General features: G+C 37.8%; 1 protein-coding gene across 7 annotated transcripts in view; it reads right to left on the bottom strand.

The window, feature by feature from the left end:
* The window catches only part of DGKG (diacylglycerol kinase gamma), a 281,695-nt gene that overhangs the window by 227,415 nt on the left and 33,044 nt on the right, over positions 1–21,236 (bottom strand). For 6 of the 7 annotated variants that reach the window (XM_074189542.1, XM_074189543.1, XM_074189550.1 and 3 more), the window contains exons 2-3: positions 9,317–9,705; positions 7,966–8,042 (exon numbers count right to left, since the gene is read on the bottom strand). In XM_074189542.1, the coding sequence (XP_074045643.1) occupies positions 7,966–8,042; positions 9,317–9,383 (144 nt within the window). In that variant the 5' untranslated portion in view covers positions 9,384–9,705. Of the gene's footprint in view, positions 1–7,965; positions 8,043–9,316; positions 9,706–21,236 lie in introns of those variants that run through there. The other variant, XM_074189548.1, reaches the window with a different exon arrangement.

Here is a 21,236-nt window from a genome sequence, read left to right as displayed (position 1 = left end):
CAGACATGATTGAAATGATTAAACAACAGCAACAATTATAATTCCTCCTCCTAGGATGCCTGAAACTGGCAGCTTACTTGAGCTTGGGAGTATTGGACTACAGTGAACCAAGTTCATCAAGGCATTCGTAGTAAGCACAAAACAACATGGTGTACCCTGGGAATGGGGGCCGCTAAATTGCCTAAGAGGGATGAACTAGTTCCATTTGGAAATGGAGCAAGCTCTGATCAACAATGGGGTCGACCCAATCTTAAAACAGAAAAGCTGCTTTAGAACCCCCCCCCCCACACTTAATTATTATCTAGCTGTGTGACCTTGGGAAAGTCACTTAACCCCACTACCTTGTAAAAACAAAAAAAAAATCCCCAGATTTTCCCACTGCATCCGGGGCCATCTCTAGCTGTCTTGTTCCATATGGACCCTGATGGCTTCAGAGGAGAAAGCTGATGATTTTGCACAGCAGCCCCTCACTCATATCCAATTACTGCCCTTCTCTCTCTTTGAAAATGGAGCTTATAATTAATTAATTAAATTAATAAAAGTTTAGAATTCTAAAATAAAATTAAAAAGCACAGTGTTTTTTAATTTTATTTTAGGATTCTAAACTTGAGGGACCTCAGAAGTTCTGGATTCAACCCCTACTTTTGACACAGGGTCACTGTGTGATCTTGACTTCACTGTTGAACCTCTCAGTTCAGGCAATTGCTGATCTGCATTAGGGGAGGGAGTATTCTTCTAGTAATTTTCCACAACTCTCAACTTTCCCTTTGCCAGGGAAAAAGCAACCACAACCAAACTACAATTCTAAATTTAGAAACAATTATTCAAATAATTTTTTAACTTTAAAGATTTTATTTATTTTGAGTTTTACAATTTTTTCCCTAATCTTACTTCCCTTCAGAAGGCAATTTGCCAGTCTTTGCATTGTTTCCATGGTATACATTGATCCAAATTGAATGTGATGAGAGAGAAAACATATCCTTAAGAAGAAACATAAAGTATAAGAGATAGCCAGATCAGACAATAAAATATCAGTTTTTTCCCCTAAATTAAAGGGAATAGTCCTTGGTCTTTGTTCAAACTCCACAGTTCTTTCTCTGGATACAGATGGCACTCTCCTATGCAGACAGCCCCAAATTGTCCCTGATTGTTGCACTGAAGGGATGAGCAAGTCCATCAAGGTTGATCATCACCCCCATGTTGCTGTTAGGGTGTACAGTGTTTCTCTGGTTCTTCTCATCTTGCTCAGCATCAGTTCATGCAAAGCCTTCCAGGCTTCCCTGAATTTCCATCCCTCCTGGTTTCTAATAGAACAATAGTGTTCCATAATATACATATATCACAGTTTGTTAAGCCATTCCCCAGTTGAAGGACATTTACTTGATTTCCAATTCTTTGCCATCACAAAGAGGACTGCTATGAATAATCAAATAATTTTTTAAAAATCACACAAAATATGATCAGTGTATACCATGGAAACAATGTAAAGATTGGCAGATTGCCTTCTGTGGGGGGTGGGGTGGGGGGAGAGAAGTAACATTAGGGGGAGATATTGTAAAAAACTCAAAATAAATAAAATCTTTATAATTAAAAAATCACACAAAATCATAAGCTCAATAAAAATTGCATGTTGATACAAAGAAAAGGACTATATGACTCCCACATCCCACTTTGATTTTTTTAAAAATAAAATCATTGATATAGAATTATAAGGTAAAAAAGAAACCAATGAGTCTGTCCCACTTCCCTCTATTTTACAGATGAAAAAACTGAGACCCAATGAGGTTTTTGACATGACTAGGGTCACAGAGCTAGTAATAATCTAAGGCAGAATTTGTACCCAGGTTTTCCTGGTTCAAAATCCATTCTTTTTTTCAATTTTGGATTTTATTCTTGTGATTTCCATTTTATATCAGTACCAGTATAATAATAATAATAATAATAATAATAATAATAATAATAATAATAATAATGATGATAATAATGATGATGATAATGATAATATTTGTCTTTCATTCTTCAAGAAGACCATGACAACAGGGAGATGATATCATGGCAAACACATTAATTGGATTTGAGTGAGGGAATGTTCTGCTAAGTCACCAGCCTTACTTTCTCCTCCAGAGTCATCTGGGTCCAGTGGCTGTTTATGAATGAGGACAACTGGAGATGGTCCTGAATGTAAGGCAATCAGCGTATAATGACTTACCCAAGGCCCTACAGCTAGAAAATGTCTGAGGCTGAATTCAAACTCTGTCCTCCTGACCCCAAGGCCAGTGCTCTATCCATGGTGGAAAGCCCTTGTAGATCCATGGTTAGAAAGTTGAAGGAAGTGGTGATATTTGACTAGGAATTAAAGATGGAAGGTCTTCAGGTTTTCCAAGTATTGTCACAAGGAAGAAGGAATGGATGTGTTAAACTTGGCTCCATTGCTAGGATTCTTATTCTTGTTTTGGTCATAGATAGTAAAGTCTCAGAATCATATTTTCAAACCCCCAAAATGAATACACAGGATTATAAAAGAAATCGCTTAAGTTTACAGAAACCCTCCTTAGAGGGAGCCATGAGGCTCACACCCCTCTGCTCTAAACCATGAATGAAAATTTCTGAGGGGCATATTGAAGCTAAAGAAAAGGTGAAAGGCCCTAGGCTAAAAAATTTCCCACTGAAGGCAGCTAGGTGGCACAGTGGCTAGAGTACCAGTCTTGAAGTCAGGAGGACCTAAGTTCAAATCCAACCTTAGACACTTAATAATTACCTAGCTATGTGACCTTGGGCAAGTCTCTTAACCCCATTGTCTTGCAAAAACCAAAACAAAAATTTCTCACCGCATTCAGGGCCATCTCTAGCTGTCTTGTTCCATATCTGGCCACTGGACCCTGATAGCTCCAAAGGAAAAAGCTGGTGACTTTGCACAGCAACCCCTCACTCAAATAAAATTCACTTGCATGTCATGGCATCACCTCCCTGATGCCATGGTCCTCTGAGTATAAATGACAAAACCACATCTTCCCAGGTGGAAAGGCTGGAGAGCCTGCTTCCGGAAGAGTCATGATGATGATGGAATAGAACTGTCTTAAAGACACTTGAGCATATGTAAACACTCTGTAACTAGTTCTGGTATTCTTACTATGTGGAAAGAGGAAGCTTTTCAATTTATTGTGCCACTGGAACTGGGCCAGGGAGGCAGTGTCTTTCAAAGGTCAGAGACCAGAACCTCAACCATTTGTCTTTGTCTGTGCTTTCTTGTTTTGATACTTTCTGGTGATGGCATCTAATGAGAAATGATTCTGTAAGAGGTGGAGTCTTACAACAAAAATGTGCATACCCTTTGATCCAGCAATACCACTACTGGGTCTATACCCTGAAGAGATGATGAAAAAGGGTAAAAATATCACTTGTACAAATATATTCATAGTAGCCCTGTTTGTGATGACAAAGAACTGGAAATTAAGTGAATGTCCTTCAATTGAGGAATGGCTTAACAAACTGTGGTATATGTATGTCATGGAACACTATTGTTCTATTAGAAGCCAGGAGGGATGGAAATTCAGGGAAGCCTTGAAGGATTTGCATGGACTGATGTTGAGCAAGATGAACAGAACAAGAAAAACATTGTCCACCCTAACAGCCACATGGGGGTGATGATCAATCTTGATGGACTTGCTCATTCCATCAGTACAACAACCAGGGACAATTTGGGGCTGTCTGCAATGGAGAATACCATCTGTATCCAGAGAAAGAATTGTGGACTTTGAACTAATTTTAAAAAATCATTCTTATTATGTAATTTTGATATCTCTTATATTTTATTTTTTTCTGAAGGATATGATTTCTCTCTCATCACATTCAATTTGGATCAATGTATACTATGGAAACAATGTAAAGACTAACAGACTGCCTTCTGTGGGGAGTGTAGAGAGGGAAGCAAGAATGGGGGAAAATTGTAAAACTCAAAAATAATAAAATCTTTCTTTAAAAAAAAAAAGGAGGAGCCTTAGATGATTTTCTCTCTGAGACCAACATGTGGTCCACCCGTTGGAGCTGGGCCTCTCCTCTTGTCTTGATGCTTGTCCTTTCATTTTTGGTTAAGGAGATAAATCTGGAGACTCTGACCTTCTGAGTCAAGAAAAATCAAGGCTCTGGGATTCCAGAAGATCTTGTAGTCAGCCCATTGATGACACCCTGAGGAGCAGGAATGCCTCTGGGACCCCACCCAGTGATAGCTGAGACAGGGGTACCCTTGGCAGAGATACTGAGACTGGATGTGAGTTTAGCTGAGCCAACAATTTATAATAAGTCAGCAAAGCAAAAATCCATTTTTACTAGAAATTGTGATGGAACAGAGGAAGTGTGAGATTAAAATGTGGGGACAAATGTCTGTACTCTTATTCTTGCTGTATATTTAAAGAAAATTGATATCAGTGGCTAAATGGAAGTGGGGTATATCACATTATTGGCTAAGAATGAAAGAGGGGACAAAGTCAATGGCATTAGAAAAGAGATACCCCAAATTTCTTAGGGTACATTTAAAATCTGAAGAGGCAATCACAGCCTTGGCAATCACTGTCTTTCTTCCAGCTTTCATGTTCCCAGTTCTGAAAACCATCTCATGAAACACAAACCAATCTTGGGACCACTTTTTTAAATTTTATTTTTTTTGGTTTATTTATTTTATATTATTACAATAATCTTATTATGAGAGTAAACATAAATTCCCCTCCCCCCCCAAGAAGATGAGAAACCTCAAGAAGAGAGAGAAAAAAAATGTCCTTCAGTCTGTGTTCAGATTCCAATGGCTCTGTCTCTGGGATGAGTTGCCTTCTTTATCATAAGTCCACCAGAGAAGTTGCTTCAATATTTTTCCCATAGTTGCTATCACTAGCTGTATTTCCCTCCACTCTATTCCTCCCCCACTCTCATTTATTCCATTTTCTCTCTCCTTTCATCCTGACAATGTTCTTAAGTGTGTTGTATCTGAGTACCCTCTCCCATGATCTTCCCTCTCCTCTATCATCTCTTCCCCCCTTTCCTCCTCCCATTCCTCCTTATCCCACCACTTTCTTCTCACTTTTTCTCTGGGGTAAGATAGATTTCTATACCCTATTAAGTGTGTATGTTATTTCCTGTCTGAGCCATATATTTTATTTTTTAAATTTTTTTTTATTTTAGGTTTTTGCAAGGCAATGGGGTTAAGTGGCTTGCCCAAGGCCACACAGCTAGGTAATTATTAAGTGTCTGAGACCAGATTTGAACCCAGGTACTCCTGACTCCAGGGCTGGTGCTTTATCCACTGTGCCACCTAGCTGCCCCTCTCTGAACCATTTCTGATAAGAATGAAGACTCACTCATTTCCCCCTTGCCTTCCTCTGTTCTACTCCATTGAAAAAGCTTTTTCTTGACTCTTATGTGAAGTATCTTAGCCCCTTCTTCCTCTCCTTTCTCTTCCTCCCAGTTTTTTCCTTTATCACTCATTGACTCCATCTTTTTACTATATTATAGCATTATATTCAGCTCCCTCCTGTGCCTTGTCTACATATGTTCCTTCTAACTGCTCTTATGAGAAAGTTCATATGAGTTATAGTATCTTCTTATGCAGGAATACAAACAGTTCAACATCATTAAGCTCCTCATAGTTAGTCCTTCTCATTCATCCCCTCTATGGTTCCCCCAAGGCCTGTACTTGGAAATCAAACTTTCTGTTCAGTTCTGGTTGTTTCGATAGGAAAGTTTGAAAGTTCCATTTCATTGAAAGTCCATCTTTTCCCTTAAAAGAGGATGTTCAGTTTTGCTACATAGTTGATTCTTAGTTGTAAACCAAGATTTTTTGCCTTTTGGAATGTCATATTCCAAGCCCCATGGAGCCCTTAATGTAGATGCAGCCAAATCCTGTGTAATCCTGACTACAGAGCCACAGTAGTTGAATTGCTTGTTTCTGGCAGCTTTCAGTATTTTCTCTTTGACTTAGGAGTTTTGGAATTTGGCTGTAATATTCCTGGAAGTTTTTCTTTTGGAATCTCTTTCAGGAGGTGATTGGTGAATTCCCTCACTTTCTATCTTCTTGAAAAAATGAAGTCTAGGGGCAGCTAGGCAATGCAACAGATAGAGCACCGGCCCTGGAGTCAGGAGTACCTGACTTAAATCTGGGCTCAGACACCTAATAATTACCTAGCTATGTGACCTTGGGCAAGTCACTTAACCCCATTTGCCTTGCAAAAACCTAAAAAAAAGTCTAGGCTCTTTCCCTAATTGTGACTTTCTGGGAGCCCAATAATTTTTAAATTATCTCTTCTAGATCTGTTTTCAAGGTTGGTTATATTTCCAATAAGATATTTCAATTTTCTTATAATTTGGGTTTTTTTTTAATAGTTTCATTTCTTCCTAATTTCTTACAAAGTCACTGGCTTCCTTTAGTTTCATTCTGAATTTGAAGGGAAGTATTTTCTTATAATTTTGAGGTTTTTTTAATAGTTTCATTTCTTCCTGATTTCTTGCAAAGTCACTGGCTTCCTTTAGTTTCATTCTGAATTTGAAGGGAAGTATTTTCTTCAGAGATCTTTTTTATCTCCTTGTCTAGTTGGCCAATTATGCTTTCTAAGACATTCTTCTCCTCTTCATTTGTCTTTTATGTTGCTTTTTTCCATTTGGCCTAAACTGATTTTTAACATATTTTCTTCAGTATTTTTTTCACCAGGCTGTTGATTTGGTTTTCATGATTCATCTGCATCGCTCTCATTTTTCATCCCAATTTTTCCTCTACCTCCCTTAATTGATTTTCAAAGTCTTTTTTTGAGCTCATCCATAGCCTGAGCCCATTTTCTATTTCTCTTGGAGGCTTTGGATATAAAAGCTTTGATTTTTGTCATCTTCTGAATCTTCCTTGGGACCAAAGTAATTTTCTATGGTTAGACTGTCAGATTCTTCTTTTTTCTTTTGTTTGCTCATTTCCTCAGTCTATGACTGATTTACCACACTTCCAAGCCTTTGGGTGGGGGAACAACCCACAGGGACCTTAATTCCTCCAAGGTCTTATGAAAGGCTCAGACTGCTTTCTTGCCTGTGCTTTGATATGTGGATGACCACAGGCCCTCTGCTCTGCCCTGGAGCTGTTAGGAAAATTCCTGCTCAGCTATAGTAGTATGGAAGCCCAAATTGCAAGCTGGATCTGAGCGTAGACAAACAGCTGAGTGCTGTACCAGGGAGAGCAGAGAGACCTGTGCAATCTCCCCCAACCCCCTTACTACCTATGGGCTGCACTCTGGAGGTGCAGGCTGGCTTCCCTGATTCCCACTGCAAGTTCTCACCGCAGGGCTGTTCTGAGACTTGCACTCACTCTGCACTCACTCTGGTGTGGTAGAGTTCTCTCACCACCCCTCTGAGCTGTTCCTGGTGATCCCTGTGCCAGGAGGTCTGGAAACTTCCACCACTGCCATGGACCCAGATGCCCCCAGGAATCTAGGCACCCAGTCCAGCTGCACTGCAGTTGTGGCTTTTTCCAACCCCCAGTCCCAGTGAAACAGACCTTTCCTGTGGAACTTCTAAGTTGTCTTGGCCTGGGAAATTGTATCACTCAGTCTTTCTGTGAGTTCTGCCCCTCAAAATTTTGGCTAGTCATAATTTAACGGCTTTTGGAGTTTTGTGGGGAATGAGTTTCCAGGAATTCCTGCCTTCATGCTATCTTGGCTCTGCCCTTGAGACCACTTCTTAATGCTCCAAGTATTTACTGCTCCCTCCTAGAACTACAGCCACCTTCCTTCCTTGCAGCTACATGTGCATGAGAGGAGATGGGAAGGACAATCTCTTAACCTCTTAGTGTTTGAAAGGACTAAGACTAAGTGATGCTGATCCAGGATCTATATTGGTAAATGGAGTCTCTTCTCTGAGAGTTTCCTAAATTAATGAAATCACAAATCTGGCCCAAATTTAAAAAATGCTTTTAAAAAACTCTGATTAAAAATTTCTTACCAAATCTGGGTTATAGTTTTCTTCCTTCTCCGTCCTGTAAAAGTCATCCAAGACATCTTTCAACTTCCTGGTAGAATCTAGGGAGACAAAAGTCATTGATCTGAGAAATTGTAGGTGAGAAAAGAAGAGCAGGAGCACCAGCTCTTGGGGACTTTGGACTGCTAGCACCTCCATTCGAAGATTTCCTCTCTAACTATTCTGTAAATATCTATACATGCAAGTATTATTTCTTCCAAAATAATTCCAGCTTCTCAAGATAGAGAGAATGCCAGTTCCCTGAGAGATTAAGCCAAAATAGCTAGATAGATAAGCAGGGATTGTCTTACTTTTGTATTTGGATCCCCAGCAGTTAATATAGTGCCTGATTAGATAGATAGATAGATAGATAGATAGATAGATATGGTATTTAATATGTACTGAAAAAATTAAGAGTTTTCTGAAAAAAAAGGCTTGGTTCATTTTATTTTTCATTTTCCAAATGCTCAGCATATCGTCTGCCTCAGAATGAGTATTTAATAAATGTTTATTTGTTGATTGATTGGGTCCAACCATAACAATTTCTGATCCCACTAGGATAGAGTTTCTTAATCTAAAGTCTGTGAATTTGGGGGCTTTTAAAAATATTTTGATAGCTGGATTTCCATGAAATAAAAAAAAAGTTAGGGACCTCTGGTCCAAGATCTCTCTGGCTGTGACAATAAAATAGAAATATTACCAAAAAGGAATGGATATTTGAACAGAAAGGAAGAACCTATTTTAAAATGTTGTTATAATATGTTTGGTCAATAAATAGAAATTCCTTGTGCTGAGGCCACTTTAGAATCCTGTACCAACATCCAATTATGGGCCTAAAGGAGGAAGTTCTCCATACCAGCTCTGACAGGTTTTTGAATCCATTATTAGAGGCAACATAGTGCCAAAAGAATCTGTTTCCTTCTATGTAAAATAAGCAGGGGTGAGGATTGAATGAGATGTTCTCTGAGCTCCCTTCCAGCTCCAAATCTATAATTCTACTTTTTCTGGAATCTCTTCCACATCTGAAGAGCTCTGATTGTAAGTAGGCTTTTTTCCTTCTTCATCAAGTTGAAATCTGGCTCTTGTTCCTCTTGGGGCAGTTACCTCCAAGTGGCATTTCCTCTGTTATTCACCATTCTAGAAAATTTCTTGGGGACCATGACTCATGACTTATGCATGGTCATCCAATTATTATGTGTCAGAGATGGGACTCAAACTTACTGATTCCCAAGCCAGGCCTTCCATCCCTCCACCCTCTGAGTCTCTGCTGCTTTTATTTTCCAAAGACAGCCTTCCCAATAACTTGATCTTTACATGGCTTAATCATAATACTCACAGGCTGAATATTTTTGAAGTTGGCTAAATTCACTGGGGCTGAGGGTGCACCATAACCCATCATTCATCTTTCAGGTAAATCTCTGAGGAATCAGAGTAACCGCTGCTGGGATGAAGTGGGACAGAGTGTCCGGCCTCAGGTCACTCCTTCGATCTTAAGCCTCACTGGTGGTCATTGCTTTAATGTAGTGATTGCTATAATATAGGCCTTGTTATTTCCATTCCTTCTTCTTGATGTCAGCTCCAAGAGGCATCTCTTAGTCCAGTACCAGAATAGAGGTGAAGGCCTCTGTTATCCCTCAGTTACCATATTTCCAGCTACAGTCAAGGTAAATTCCATGGAAGGACTCTGCCCAGACTCCACTAGTGACCCTAAATCTTGGCTGTTTCCTATATAAAAGGAAGGGGAAAAATGAATTAGTCACACACTGATTTCTCTACTTCTTTCTTTTTATTTTATTTCCTTACTGTTATAAATGGCTCATGAATACTTAGTCCGGAGTGGTTAAAATGGCTTTTATTAAGACATCTTTATAAAAGGGCCACTTCTCTCAGGGGAGAAAGGCCCCTGAATCCCTGAAATGCTAAGCCTTATATATGCACTTTGCAAGTCTAGTTCCTCCCCCTTGTGCCAATCATTGGCTGGGGTTACAATCCAATTGATACATTCATCCCCATACATTTTCCCTACCCTGCTCATTATACTAATGAACACAGGGGAAGAAATAGTAATCTCCTTGATCATACAAAGGAGGAGGACACAGACTTGATCTAATCTCAGGTTTTGATCAAGTTGAGGCTAAGTCTTTTGTCTTACACTCATATACCTGCCCATAGGCACCAATACAGGCAGACACCAGTCTTTATAATGTAAACACAATCTCCCTTCACATTTTTGTGTAACCCAAACACACCCACATATTCTTCACACTTACTTTTTGGAGGTTTTATTTTGATTGATATCTATTGTTTGAACATCAATTTTATTTGTAAACTTGTTCCATCCTCTCTCTCCCCTTGCTTGCATCTACTTATAGGATATTCAATTTAGAGCCAGAACTTTTATATCCTCTAATCTGACCATCTTTTTTTGAAGATGCAGGACCCATGGAGTAAATTATTCAAGTTTATCCCGGAGGCAAAAGACAAAGCCAGGACTCAAACCCATGTCCTCAGACTCAAAGTTCATCATCCTTTTTTGCTCCCCAATAGTTTTCTGCTAAAGGAAGAAAGGCAAGTTTTAGATGGGATGGTGCTCTTTACAATAAGGATCAGCATTTTAGGGAGTGATGAGGGAGTTCCAAAAGGGTCCTAAAATCCTGGGTCTGGAGTGGATGGATGCCAGAGGTCATCTAATTTAACCCCCTCATTTTACAGAAAAGGAAACTGAGACCCAGAGGTGAAGTGACTTATCTAAGACTATATAGAGGCAGAGTTTGAATGGTAAGCAGTCACATACCTTTGAATTGTACCCAATATGATTATACAAGATTAAATATGGGTTTTTTTAGGGAGATGTGGGTCATGGGAGATTACAGGGAGCCCTTTGGTGATCCAGCTACCAGAGACTTAGAAAGTTGGGACCTACAGGATAAGTAGAGTAATGTGTTATTTGATTTAGGGAGGGCTGCACAAATATCTCTACTTGTTATTTGCCCTTAATTCTTGAAGAGGACCATGACATCAGGGAGATGATGCCATTGTATGCACGTGAGTTGGTTTTGAGTGAGGGTATGCTGTAGAAAGTCATCAGCATCACTTTTTTCTCAAGAGTCTGCTGGCTTCAGTGACCCTGGATAATTGGGATGACCTTGGATGCAGTGAGAGATACCTTGATCTTTTTAAACTAAGGTTTTTAACAGTCACAGTTTGACTGTGGCAAAACCCATTCAGTGATTAAGGCAGATGGGAAAGAAATGAAGTGAAGAATGACCTCTTTTGTGTAGTCAAAAAACAAAAATCAATCTGTGAGGAGAAGACCCTCAAGGTTTCTAGGCAAAACAGAAACAACTTCTATTTACATTCACTCTGAGGCAGTCAGGGTCCAAACAATGAAATGCTTCCACTACTTATCAGAGAAACTCCGCCATTAATGATTCATTTGTTTAGTTATAAGTGACTTGTCCTTTGATGCCCTGGTCCTGAGCATGAACTTTGGTCTTCTACCTACATCCTGCCCATATCCTATCCTTCTTTCCTCACAACAGGAGATACAACAAAGATGATTACTCACACCTCACTGATAAGCAGGGAATCAGGAAGGTGGAGGACCACTGGGCTATACCAACTGCTCAGATGCCATGCTCTTCTGACCTCTGGGTATTGTCATCTACCCTAGATAGATTCACCCTAGAGGACCCTTTCCATCTACCCTATAGTTGAACTCTCTGATAGGCAATATCTCTCTCAGAGTGTGAACTTTACAGGGGGTAGGTCTTGATTTTCTGTTTTTATCTATAGGGCTCATCACAATGCTTGACCTAGCTTGACCTAGTATAGACCCTTACCAGAGTACATTCATTCATTTATACTCTAGAAAGATTTCCTACATTGTATTAGAAGAGCAGTTTAGTATTTTAGAGCTGGAAAGACACTCAAAAGGTTTTCTATTCAAGATGTCTTTGTTTTATGGAGGAAAAAACTGAGCAAAGGTTGAAAAGACTGGTCCAAGACCACACAGATTATCCCTGGAGCAAATATAAGATCTTTGAGGGCAGGAACTGTTTGTTTAGTTATTTTTTTCCCTTTGTATTCTGAGTGCTTGAGTACTTGAGCTAAGACTTGAGTTCAAGCTTTGTGACAGACTTTGTGACCCTAAACAAGTCACCTAACTTGGAATTACCCAAAATGACTCTAGTAAGATGATGAGTCACTGAGCTACACCATTTGTAGAAGGTGGTTTTTGAACAATGACAAAGTTCTGGTCCCCTCCAGAATGACAAGGACAATGATGATCATCATCATAGAATGGAAAGGGGAGGCAGTGAGGTACAGTGGAAAGGGCACTAGCTAGAGAGTCAGAGGGCCCCCATCCAAATCCTACCTTTGACACTTATCCATAGTATTATCATTGGTGCAGCATTCATTTCCCTCATCTGTAAGATGAAGTGGTTGGACCAGGTATTCCCCCTAACCTGATCCCTTTTAGCTTTAGAGCTCCAGTGATCTAGTGCATCCTCATAGGCCTCAGTTTCCTTCTCTGTAAAATGAGAGGATTGGCCTGGATAGCTTCTGAAGTACTTCCCAAAAGAAGACATGTGAGCCCTTCAATTACAGAAGTTATTCTTCAAACCTGCTAGACTGCAAGGTAGGTACTATCTTTTGTAGCTCAGTGACTCAGATGGATTTTCCAAGCCATAGATCCCCCCTCCCTGGGGAAGTTAAGGGCATCTTTGGAGCTTTCATTCTTCCCACTCAAATCACAAATTAGCAGGTTGTTGCATAAGAGTACTCAGCCATTGTCCTGGACCTCCTCCTCCTCAGAGATGAGAGCTTATCAGATGGAAAAATTGAGATTCTCCAAAGTTTGACTTTTAATGGTACAAATCTGCAACTAGCCTGCATCCCTACTCATACTCAATGATCCTTCTTGGGGCGGCTAGGTGGCGCAGTAGATAAAGCACCGGCCCTGGAGTCAGGAATACCTGGGTTCAAATCCAGCCTCAGACACTTAATAATACCTAGCTGCATGGCCTTGGGCAAGCCACTTAACACCATTGCCTTGAAAAATCTCATCAAATAAACAAACAAACAAACAAAAAAACAATGATCCTTCTCTAGGACAGCTGAGTTCCAGTCAACCCAGAAGAATTCCATTCATTTTCCTCAAAGGGCCAGTCATTCTTTGGATCCTACTGAAGGGATCCCTAAATGTTCACTTTCTTTGAAGTCCCTTTCAAATGCTACTCACTCCAGGAAACCAACCTCCAATCTCTACCCTAACCAATGGGCAAGACCAATCTTCTGCCTTCTAACCTTACAGATTCTTGTGTTTTACCCCCATTCTAATGAGTTTGGTGGAATCTCAGAACTCAGAGGCAAACTGGACCAACCCATGTTTGGCAATAGACTCCTCTACAGTCTTGGTCATTAGACAGTATGGTGGATAATATCATGAATTTGGAATCAGGAAGATGGGTTTGAATCCTGCCCCAGATACTAAATTACTTATGTGACTATAGGCAAGACATTTTACATTCTTAAGTTTCAATCTCTTCTGTAAAATGGAGATGATAATATCACCATCATAGTGTACATAGTGCTGGCCTGGAGTCAGGAAGAACTGAGTTCAAGTCTAGCCTTAGACACTTTACTAGCTGTGTAACCTTGGGCAAGTCACTTGACCCTGATCTCCTCATCTGTAAAATGAGTGAGAGAAGGACATGCCAAACAATCAACTTTCTTTGCCAAGGAAAACCCAAATGGGGTCATGAAGAATCAGACATGAATGTAAAATGACTGAACAACAATCTCATAGGGCAGCTATGAAGGCCCAACAAAATTATATTTATGGTGTTGTGCAAACTTTGAATCACTATTTAAATGCTAATATTGTTACTATTCAATATATGACAAGATTATTAATTAAATGTGATAATAATGTGATTACTATAATAAAAAATATAGCATCTCTGGATGGAATAGAGATGCTTTAACTAGAATTTAAAACTCAACAACATCTGCTACCAGCCTTCCTAGATCTCCTTTCCCTCCTTGCTCTTGGAATGTAAGCTTCTGGAGTACAGGAACTGTCTTGCTTTTTGTCTTTGAATCCTTACTACCCAGGATAGTGCTTTGCCTATTGATTATATTTGATTGATTAACCCCTTCTCTTTCTATATTGTCCCTTTCAACCAAACTGGAGCACTAGCTTATTACCTGATGTTTCCAACATCTTGGCATAGATTGTCCCCTGAACTTTCCCTTTGAAATCCTTAGTTTTGTTCAGGGCTCAGATCAGGCCCAATCAATAAACACTTATTATTATTAATGCCTACTGTGTACCATGTACTCTGCTGAGTGATTGGCAAACAAACAAAAGCAAAAGACAGTCTCTAAGTTCAAGTTTACAATCATATACAACCATGAAATATCCAAGGCAAACAACAGAGGGCATAATAAGCATTAGCAAAAGCTTCTTGTGAAAGGTGAAGTTTTAGCTGGGAATTGAAGGAACCAGAGAATCCAAGAAGTAGAGATGAGGAGAGAAAGCGTTCCAAGCATGTAGGGACAGCCAGTGAAAATACTGTAAGGCTGGAGATGAAGGAGATCAAGAAAGAGGTTGGCAACCAGTGTCACTGGATCACAGAGCATGTAGAGGGGAATGAGGTGCAGGAAAACTCAAAAAGTGAGAGGGGGTTAAGTTATAAAAGACTTTGAGTCCCAGATTTTTATAGTTGATCCTGAAAGTGATTGGGAACCACTGGAATTTATTGAATATGGGGTGACAAGGTGATACCTGTGCTTTAGGAAAATTAACTACTGAATGAAACATGTACTGTGAGGGAGTTTAGTCACAAAATGGGTAAATTAAACATCACCAAAATCTTTTCTGACTATCTCCCTTTCCTTGGACTCTATTCCTTCAATGGAAATACAATATTTGATCCAAAACCACTTAGTCAGAGATGATGTCTTTTTTTATCACCATATCTTCAGTGTCTTGCAAAGAATTATGAATGGCACATATATAGGATATGACTTGGGATTGACATAAATGAGATGTGATGTAAAAATTAAGAGGAAGGAGAGATGACTATGGAAAAGGAAAGGTTTGATTTTATGAAGGAAAGGGAACTTCAGCTGGGTTTTGCAGTATGCCTAGACTTCAAATGAATGGAGAGAAAGAGGAAGGGGAAGAGCATTCCAAAAAGAAAGATCAGAAATAAATTGAAAAATTTTTGCTGGCAGAAATTAAGCTTGTTCCAACATCTTATACCACACTCCACAATACATTCTAAATCAATACATGACTCTAAATTAAAGATCATATTATAAAAAAAATGAGAAGGGAAACATCACATACTTGTCATGGGTATGGGTAGGAGAGATGTATTCTTAACTAAAGAATAGAGGCAATTATAAAAGCTAAAATAGATAACTACTTGAAACTGAAAAGCTTCCATTAATGTGACAAGGGTAAAAAGAAAAGAATAGGAAAAATTTTGTATTAAATTTCTCTGACAAGGTTTTGTTATCCAAGTAATATAAACAATTAATAAACACAATCAAGACTAATGGAATTCCCCAATAAATAAATGGTCAAAGGATTTGAACAAATAGTTCTCAAAAGAACTATATTCATAGCCACATGAAAAATGCTTTAAATCACTAATAAGAGAATTGCAAATCAAAACAACCATAAGGTTTTATCTCATATCCAGTAAATTTGTAAAAATAACAAAAATGGCAACTGTCAATGATGGAGAAGTTGTGGAAAGATAGGTACACTAATACATTGTTGGTGGAGTTGTGAAATAGGACAACCATTTTGGAAAGCAATTTGGTGACTAAAACATCAGTTCCCTTTGAACTGGACTTAATTCTCAAGGAAACCATCAGTAAGAAAAATGTTTCCAAAAACTTTAAAATATTTATAACAGCACTTTTTGTGATAGCTAAGACTTGGAAACAAAGTGAATATACATAAATTAGGGAATGGCTAAACAAATTGTGGCATATAAATAAAATATAATATATCCCCACATTGTAAGAAATTATGTGTGTGATAAATACAAAGAAACATGCAAAGATCTCTACGAACTGATGTGGAGAGAAGTCAAGAGTGCCTAGAAAACAATATACCTGGTAACTATAGCAATGTAAATGGAAATAACAATGCACCAGCAAAAAATCAAAAAGGTTTGAGCAGGATTCAAATGAAGACCCAACCTAGCCTTTTGTCCACAGGTGTTACACATTGCATATTTTTACACTTTTTCAAAATTAGTAATGTTGACATTTTTTCTCTCTCTAAAAAATGTCATATGAAATGACTCCCTGGGAAGAGGAAGAAGAGGAGGAGAAATAAATGAAATATGATATAAGACCAAGAATATCATTAAAAAAATTTTTGGAAAAAGAAAAGATTGTTCAGGAGATAGTAGCTAGATCAGTATGTTGGAGAAAGGGTGTATGAAGGAAATTGTTGATAGATGAGGCTGAGAAGGTAGACTGAGGTTGTATTTTGCAGGCCCCTGAATGACAAGATGAGAAATAAACTTTTAAAAAAAATTTTATTTATTTAAGGCAATATGGTTAAGGGATTTGCCCAAGGTCACACAGCTAGGCAATTATTAAGTGTCTGAGGTCAGTTTTGAACTTAGGCCCTCCTGACTCCGGGTTTGGTGCTCTATCCACTGTGCCACCTAGCTGCCCCAGAAATAAAAACTTTTGTTCTCCCTTCCAGAACATGAGGATGCTGAGCATAAAAATTATAAGATCACTCATTTAGGAAGATATAGGAATGATCATGAGAACTTGTAGTGTAAAGATGGCAATGTGAAGCTAACATGCTCCCAGAGCTTTTTCTATCAAAGATAAATGAAACCTCTGCTCTGACACTCAAGCTACAGGTCCCACCAAGAAAAAGAGAAGATTTAAGGAAATTTTCAATGGTAGACATCATGAAGAATCTTCATTGAAGTTCCATCTCTTTGGGGAAAAAGAAGTCCAGGAGGCAGGAGAGTGGGAAAGCCAGTGGAAGGCTGTTAGCCACAGTGCAATCCAGATCCCAACAGCTTGACAACACATCCTGGAAACCAGATAGCAAGCTAGGAGGGAGGGTCCCAACCCCAAACAAAGTCTGAATCCTGGGAACAAGGTAAAAGAGATAGGACTGGGTCAGGAACAAACCAATGCTAAAACCTGGATATAAAGGAGGAAATAAACCTTGCAAAGGCAAGGCCTGGACTACAAAGGCATCATCTTGGCCAAGCACAAGCCAGAGATCAGACTTTAGCTCCAGCAAAACAAAAAAATTTGGGTTGCTACTTCCTATACTCCAGGAGCAGAGCCAAAACAATGATGAGCAAAGAAATAAAAGAGCATTCACAATAGAAAACTATTTTATAGACAAAGATGATAATAATGCCATATTTGAAGAAGAAATCAGTGAAAAATCACTCACAGGGGAAGTCTCAAAACAGTCTATGAATTGGACTCAAATCCAAAAGCTCATTGAAGAATTTAAAAAAGAATTCAAAAATCAAAGAAGAGAGGAAAAAGAAAAGGAAAAAAGAAATGAGAGTCATAAATGAAAATTATGAAAAACTGACCAGAAAATTCAACACCTTTAAAAAAGAAATACAAAAGGTAATTGAAGAAAATAAAACCCTAAAAATTAGAACTGAACCAATAGAAATCAATAAATCTATGAGACTACAAGATTCCATCAAACAAAAATAAAAAGGCTGAAAAAATTGAAGAAAATGTAAAGTACATTTTAGGGAAAACAAATGACCTGGGAAATAGATCCAGGAGAGACAATCAGACTATCAGAAAGTCTAGATCAAAAATAGAACCTGGAAAATTTCATGCAGTAACTTATTAGGGAAAATTCTCCTAATCTGATAGAACAAGAAAACAATATAATCATTGAAAGAATATACAGAACCCCTCCAGAAAGAGACCCCAGAATAAAAACTCTTAGGGCTGGTATAGCCAAATTCCAGAACTTTCAAATAAAGGAGAGAATACTCCAAGCAGCAAAAAGAAAACAATTCAAATATAAAGAACTACAATCAGACTCACACAGAACCTATCAGCCTCAACATCGAAGGACCAGAAGACCTGGAATACCATATATTGGAGGGCAAAGGACCTGGGATTACAACCCAGAATTTGCTACCCTATAAAATTCAGCATGTACTATCAGAGAAAAAGATGGATATTCAATGAAATAGAAGACTTCCAGAATTTCCTGACACAAAGACCAGAACTGAACAGAGAATTCATTTGCCAAATACATGATTCAAGAGTTGCATAGAAAAGGTAAATGAAAAGGGGAAGGAAAAACAAAACAAAACAAAACAAATATTAGTCAAGACCATCAAATTGTATACAACTCTAAAGGGGAAGCTATAACACTTCTAATTCTTGAGAACTTTATTTCTCTTAGGATAATTATAGGGTTGAATATAATTGAAGATATTGGACTTAAAGGATATGGGTATAGCTGGGTCTTGTTTCTCCACTGAAGAGGTCCAAGATGACATCACTATGTTTGAGACAAAAAACCCTTGACAAAAGCAGAGGCATTAACTTTAAACTTAAGTTCTCATTATCCTTTGACCCACTTTAATTCTTCTGTGTTGACAAAGCTTAGTACTTTGTTTCTTGAAGTCATCATAAACTAGGTAGTCCTCAGTCAGTGTCTCCCATAACTTAGAACCATTTTTAAAGTTCTCAAGTGAGACCTCCAGGGCCTCCCAGTATTTAGAGTCCTTTAATATTCTTATAGTTAATTAAATCAGGATTTGACTTAGTCCATGTTTCACTTAACAAGAGGTTAAGTACCCTGGATTGGGGGGAGGGGTAAAGTGTGAGGGAAAATAGGTCTGGGGGGAGGGATACAAATAGTTCAAGAAATGATTTGGTTTTGGATGATTCTTTGGCTCATCAGGAAGATTGTGTGTCCTTGGAAGGTACTTGAAAAGGAGATAAGGTAAAAAATGATTATAATTATAATTTGTTGTAATTTGAGAAAATTCTGTTTATCAAGCAATCAAGCAATCAATCTGTGATTGATGGTACCTGATTAATAGTGCTTGAGTGGATAAATAACAGCAGATGAAGGGCACAAAGATTTATTATTTTAGAGGCAAAGAAGGGAGAATAAGCACTGAGTAAATTCTATTCAATAGATTTGACCCAGAGAGGGTTAAAAATCTATCCTAATCTAATATCCTAATCTAACCTAATAAAGGGAGGAGGAGGATGGAAAAAAGGAAAGATAAGGGGAAAAGGGACTGATAAAAAGGGAAGGCAAAGGTATAAATGAAAATAAATTAAAAGTTAAATTTTAAAAAGAAAAGTTAAAGGGGAAAAGGAGTAAAATTTTGGTGAGGAGGAATAAGAGGAAAGGAAAGAGAAAAATATAAATGGAGAAAGAGCATGGAGGGAAATACAGAATAAGTAATCTTAACTTTAAAAGGGAATGGGATGAACTGTCTCATAAAATGGAAGTGGATAGCAGAATGGATTAAAAATCAGAATCCTACAATATGTTGTTTACAAGAAGTACATTTGAAGCAGAGAGATACACACAGGGTAAAGGTAAAAGAATGAAGCAAAATATATTATTCCTCAGCTGAAATAAAAAATCAAGGGTAGTGATCTGATCTCAGATAAAATAAAAGCAAAAACTGATTTCATTAAAAGGGATAAGGAAGGAAACTATATCTTCTTAAAAGGCACCGTTGACAATGAAGCTATATCATTACTAAACATCTATTGGTATAGCATCCAAATTTCTAGAGGAAAAGCTTAATGAATTATAAAGGAGACATAGAGAGCATGATTTTAATAATGGGGGACCTCAATACCCCTCTCTCAGAACTAGATAAATTTAACCACAAAATGAACAAGAAGGAAGTTAAGGTAAATGTAATCTTAGAAAACTTAGATATGATAGACCTCTGGAGAAAATTTAATGGGGATAGAAAAAGAATATACCTTTTTCTCAGCAGTTCATGGCACCTGAAAGTTAAGAAGGTGAATGAAATCTTAGAAAACCTAGATATGATAGACCTCTGGTGGAAACTTAATGGGGATAGAAAAGAATATACCTTTTTTTTCCCAGCAATACATGGCACCTAGACCAAAATTGGCCATGTACTAGTGTACAATAACCTTATGATCAAATGCAGAAAGGCAGAAATAATGAATACACACTTCTCAAAACATGATGCAATAAAAATTACATGTAATAAAGGATCATGTAAAGATAAACCAAAAACTAATTTGGAACTAAATAACTTAATCTTAAATAATGAGTGGATCAAACAGCAAATAATGGAAATAATCAATAATTATATTTATATTTAAGAAAATGATACTAATGAGACAATCTACCAAAAATTTATGGGATGTAGCCAAGGCAGTTTTGAGGGGAAACTTTATATCTCTATGAATAACTATATGAATAAAATAGAGAAAAAGGAGAACAATGAATTCAGTATGCAACTAAAAAAGCTAGAAAAAGAAAAAATTAAAGATCCTCAATTAAATTGCAAATTAGAAATTCTAAAAATCAAGGGAGAGATTAATAAAATTGAAAGCAAGAAAACCATTAATCTCATAAGTATAACTAAGAGTTGGTTTTATGAAAAAGCCAATAAAATAGACAATCAAGGGAGAGATTAATAAAATTGAAAGCAAGAAAACAATTGATCTCATAAGTATAACTAAGAATTGGTTTTATGAAAAAGCCAATAAAATAGACAAACCTTTGGTTATTCTGGTTAAAACAAAGAAAGAAGATAATCAAATTACCAGTATCAAAAACAAAAAGGGTGAAATAGCTACCAATGAGGAGGAAATTGAAGATATAACTTGGAGCGACTTTGCTGAACTATGTGCCAATAAATTTGATAACCTGAATGAAATGGATGAGCATTTACAAAAATACAAACTGCCCAGATTAACATAAGAGGAAATAAAATCTTGAATAACCCCATTTCAGAAAAAGAAATGGAAGAAACCATCAAGAAATTCCCTAAGAAAAAGACTCCAGGTCCTGATGGATTTACAAGTGAATTCTATCAAACATTTAAGAAACAACTGATTCTTATTCTACATAAAGTATTTTTAAAAAATAGGAGAAGAAGGAGTTCTGCCAAATTCCTTTTATGTCATCAACATGGTGATGTTATTACCAGGACAATATACCATGATCAGGTAGAATTTATACCAGGTAGGCA

This window comes from Macrotis lagotis, chromosome 5, assembly GCF_037893015.1.
Source record: "Macrotis lagotis isolate mMagLag1 chromosome 5, bilby.v1.9.chrom.fasta, whole genome shotgun sequence".
NCBI lineage: Eukaryota > Metazoa > Chordata > Mammalia > Peramelemorphia > Peramelidae > Macrotis > Macrotis lagotis.
Note: the sequence above shows the minus strand (reverse complement) of the source record. Positions and strands in the feature narration are given on the sequence as shown.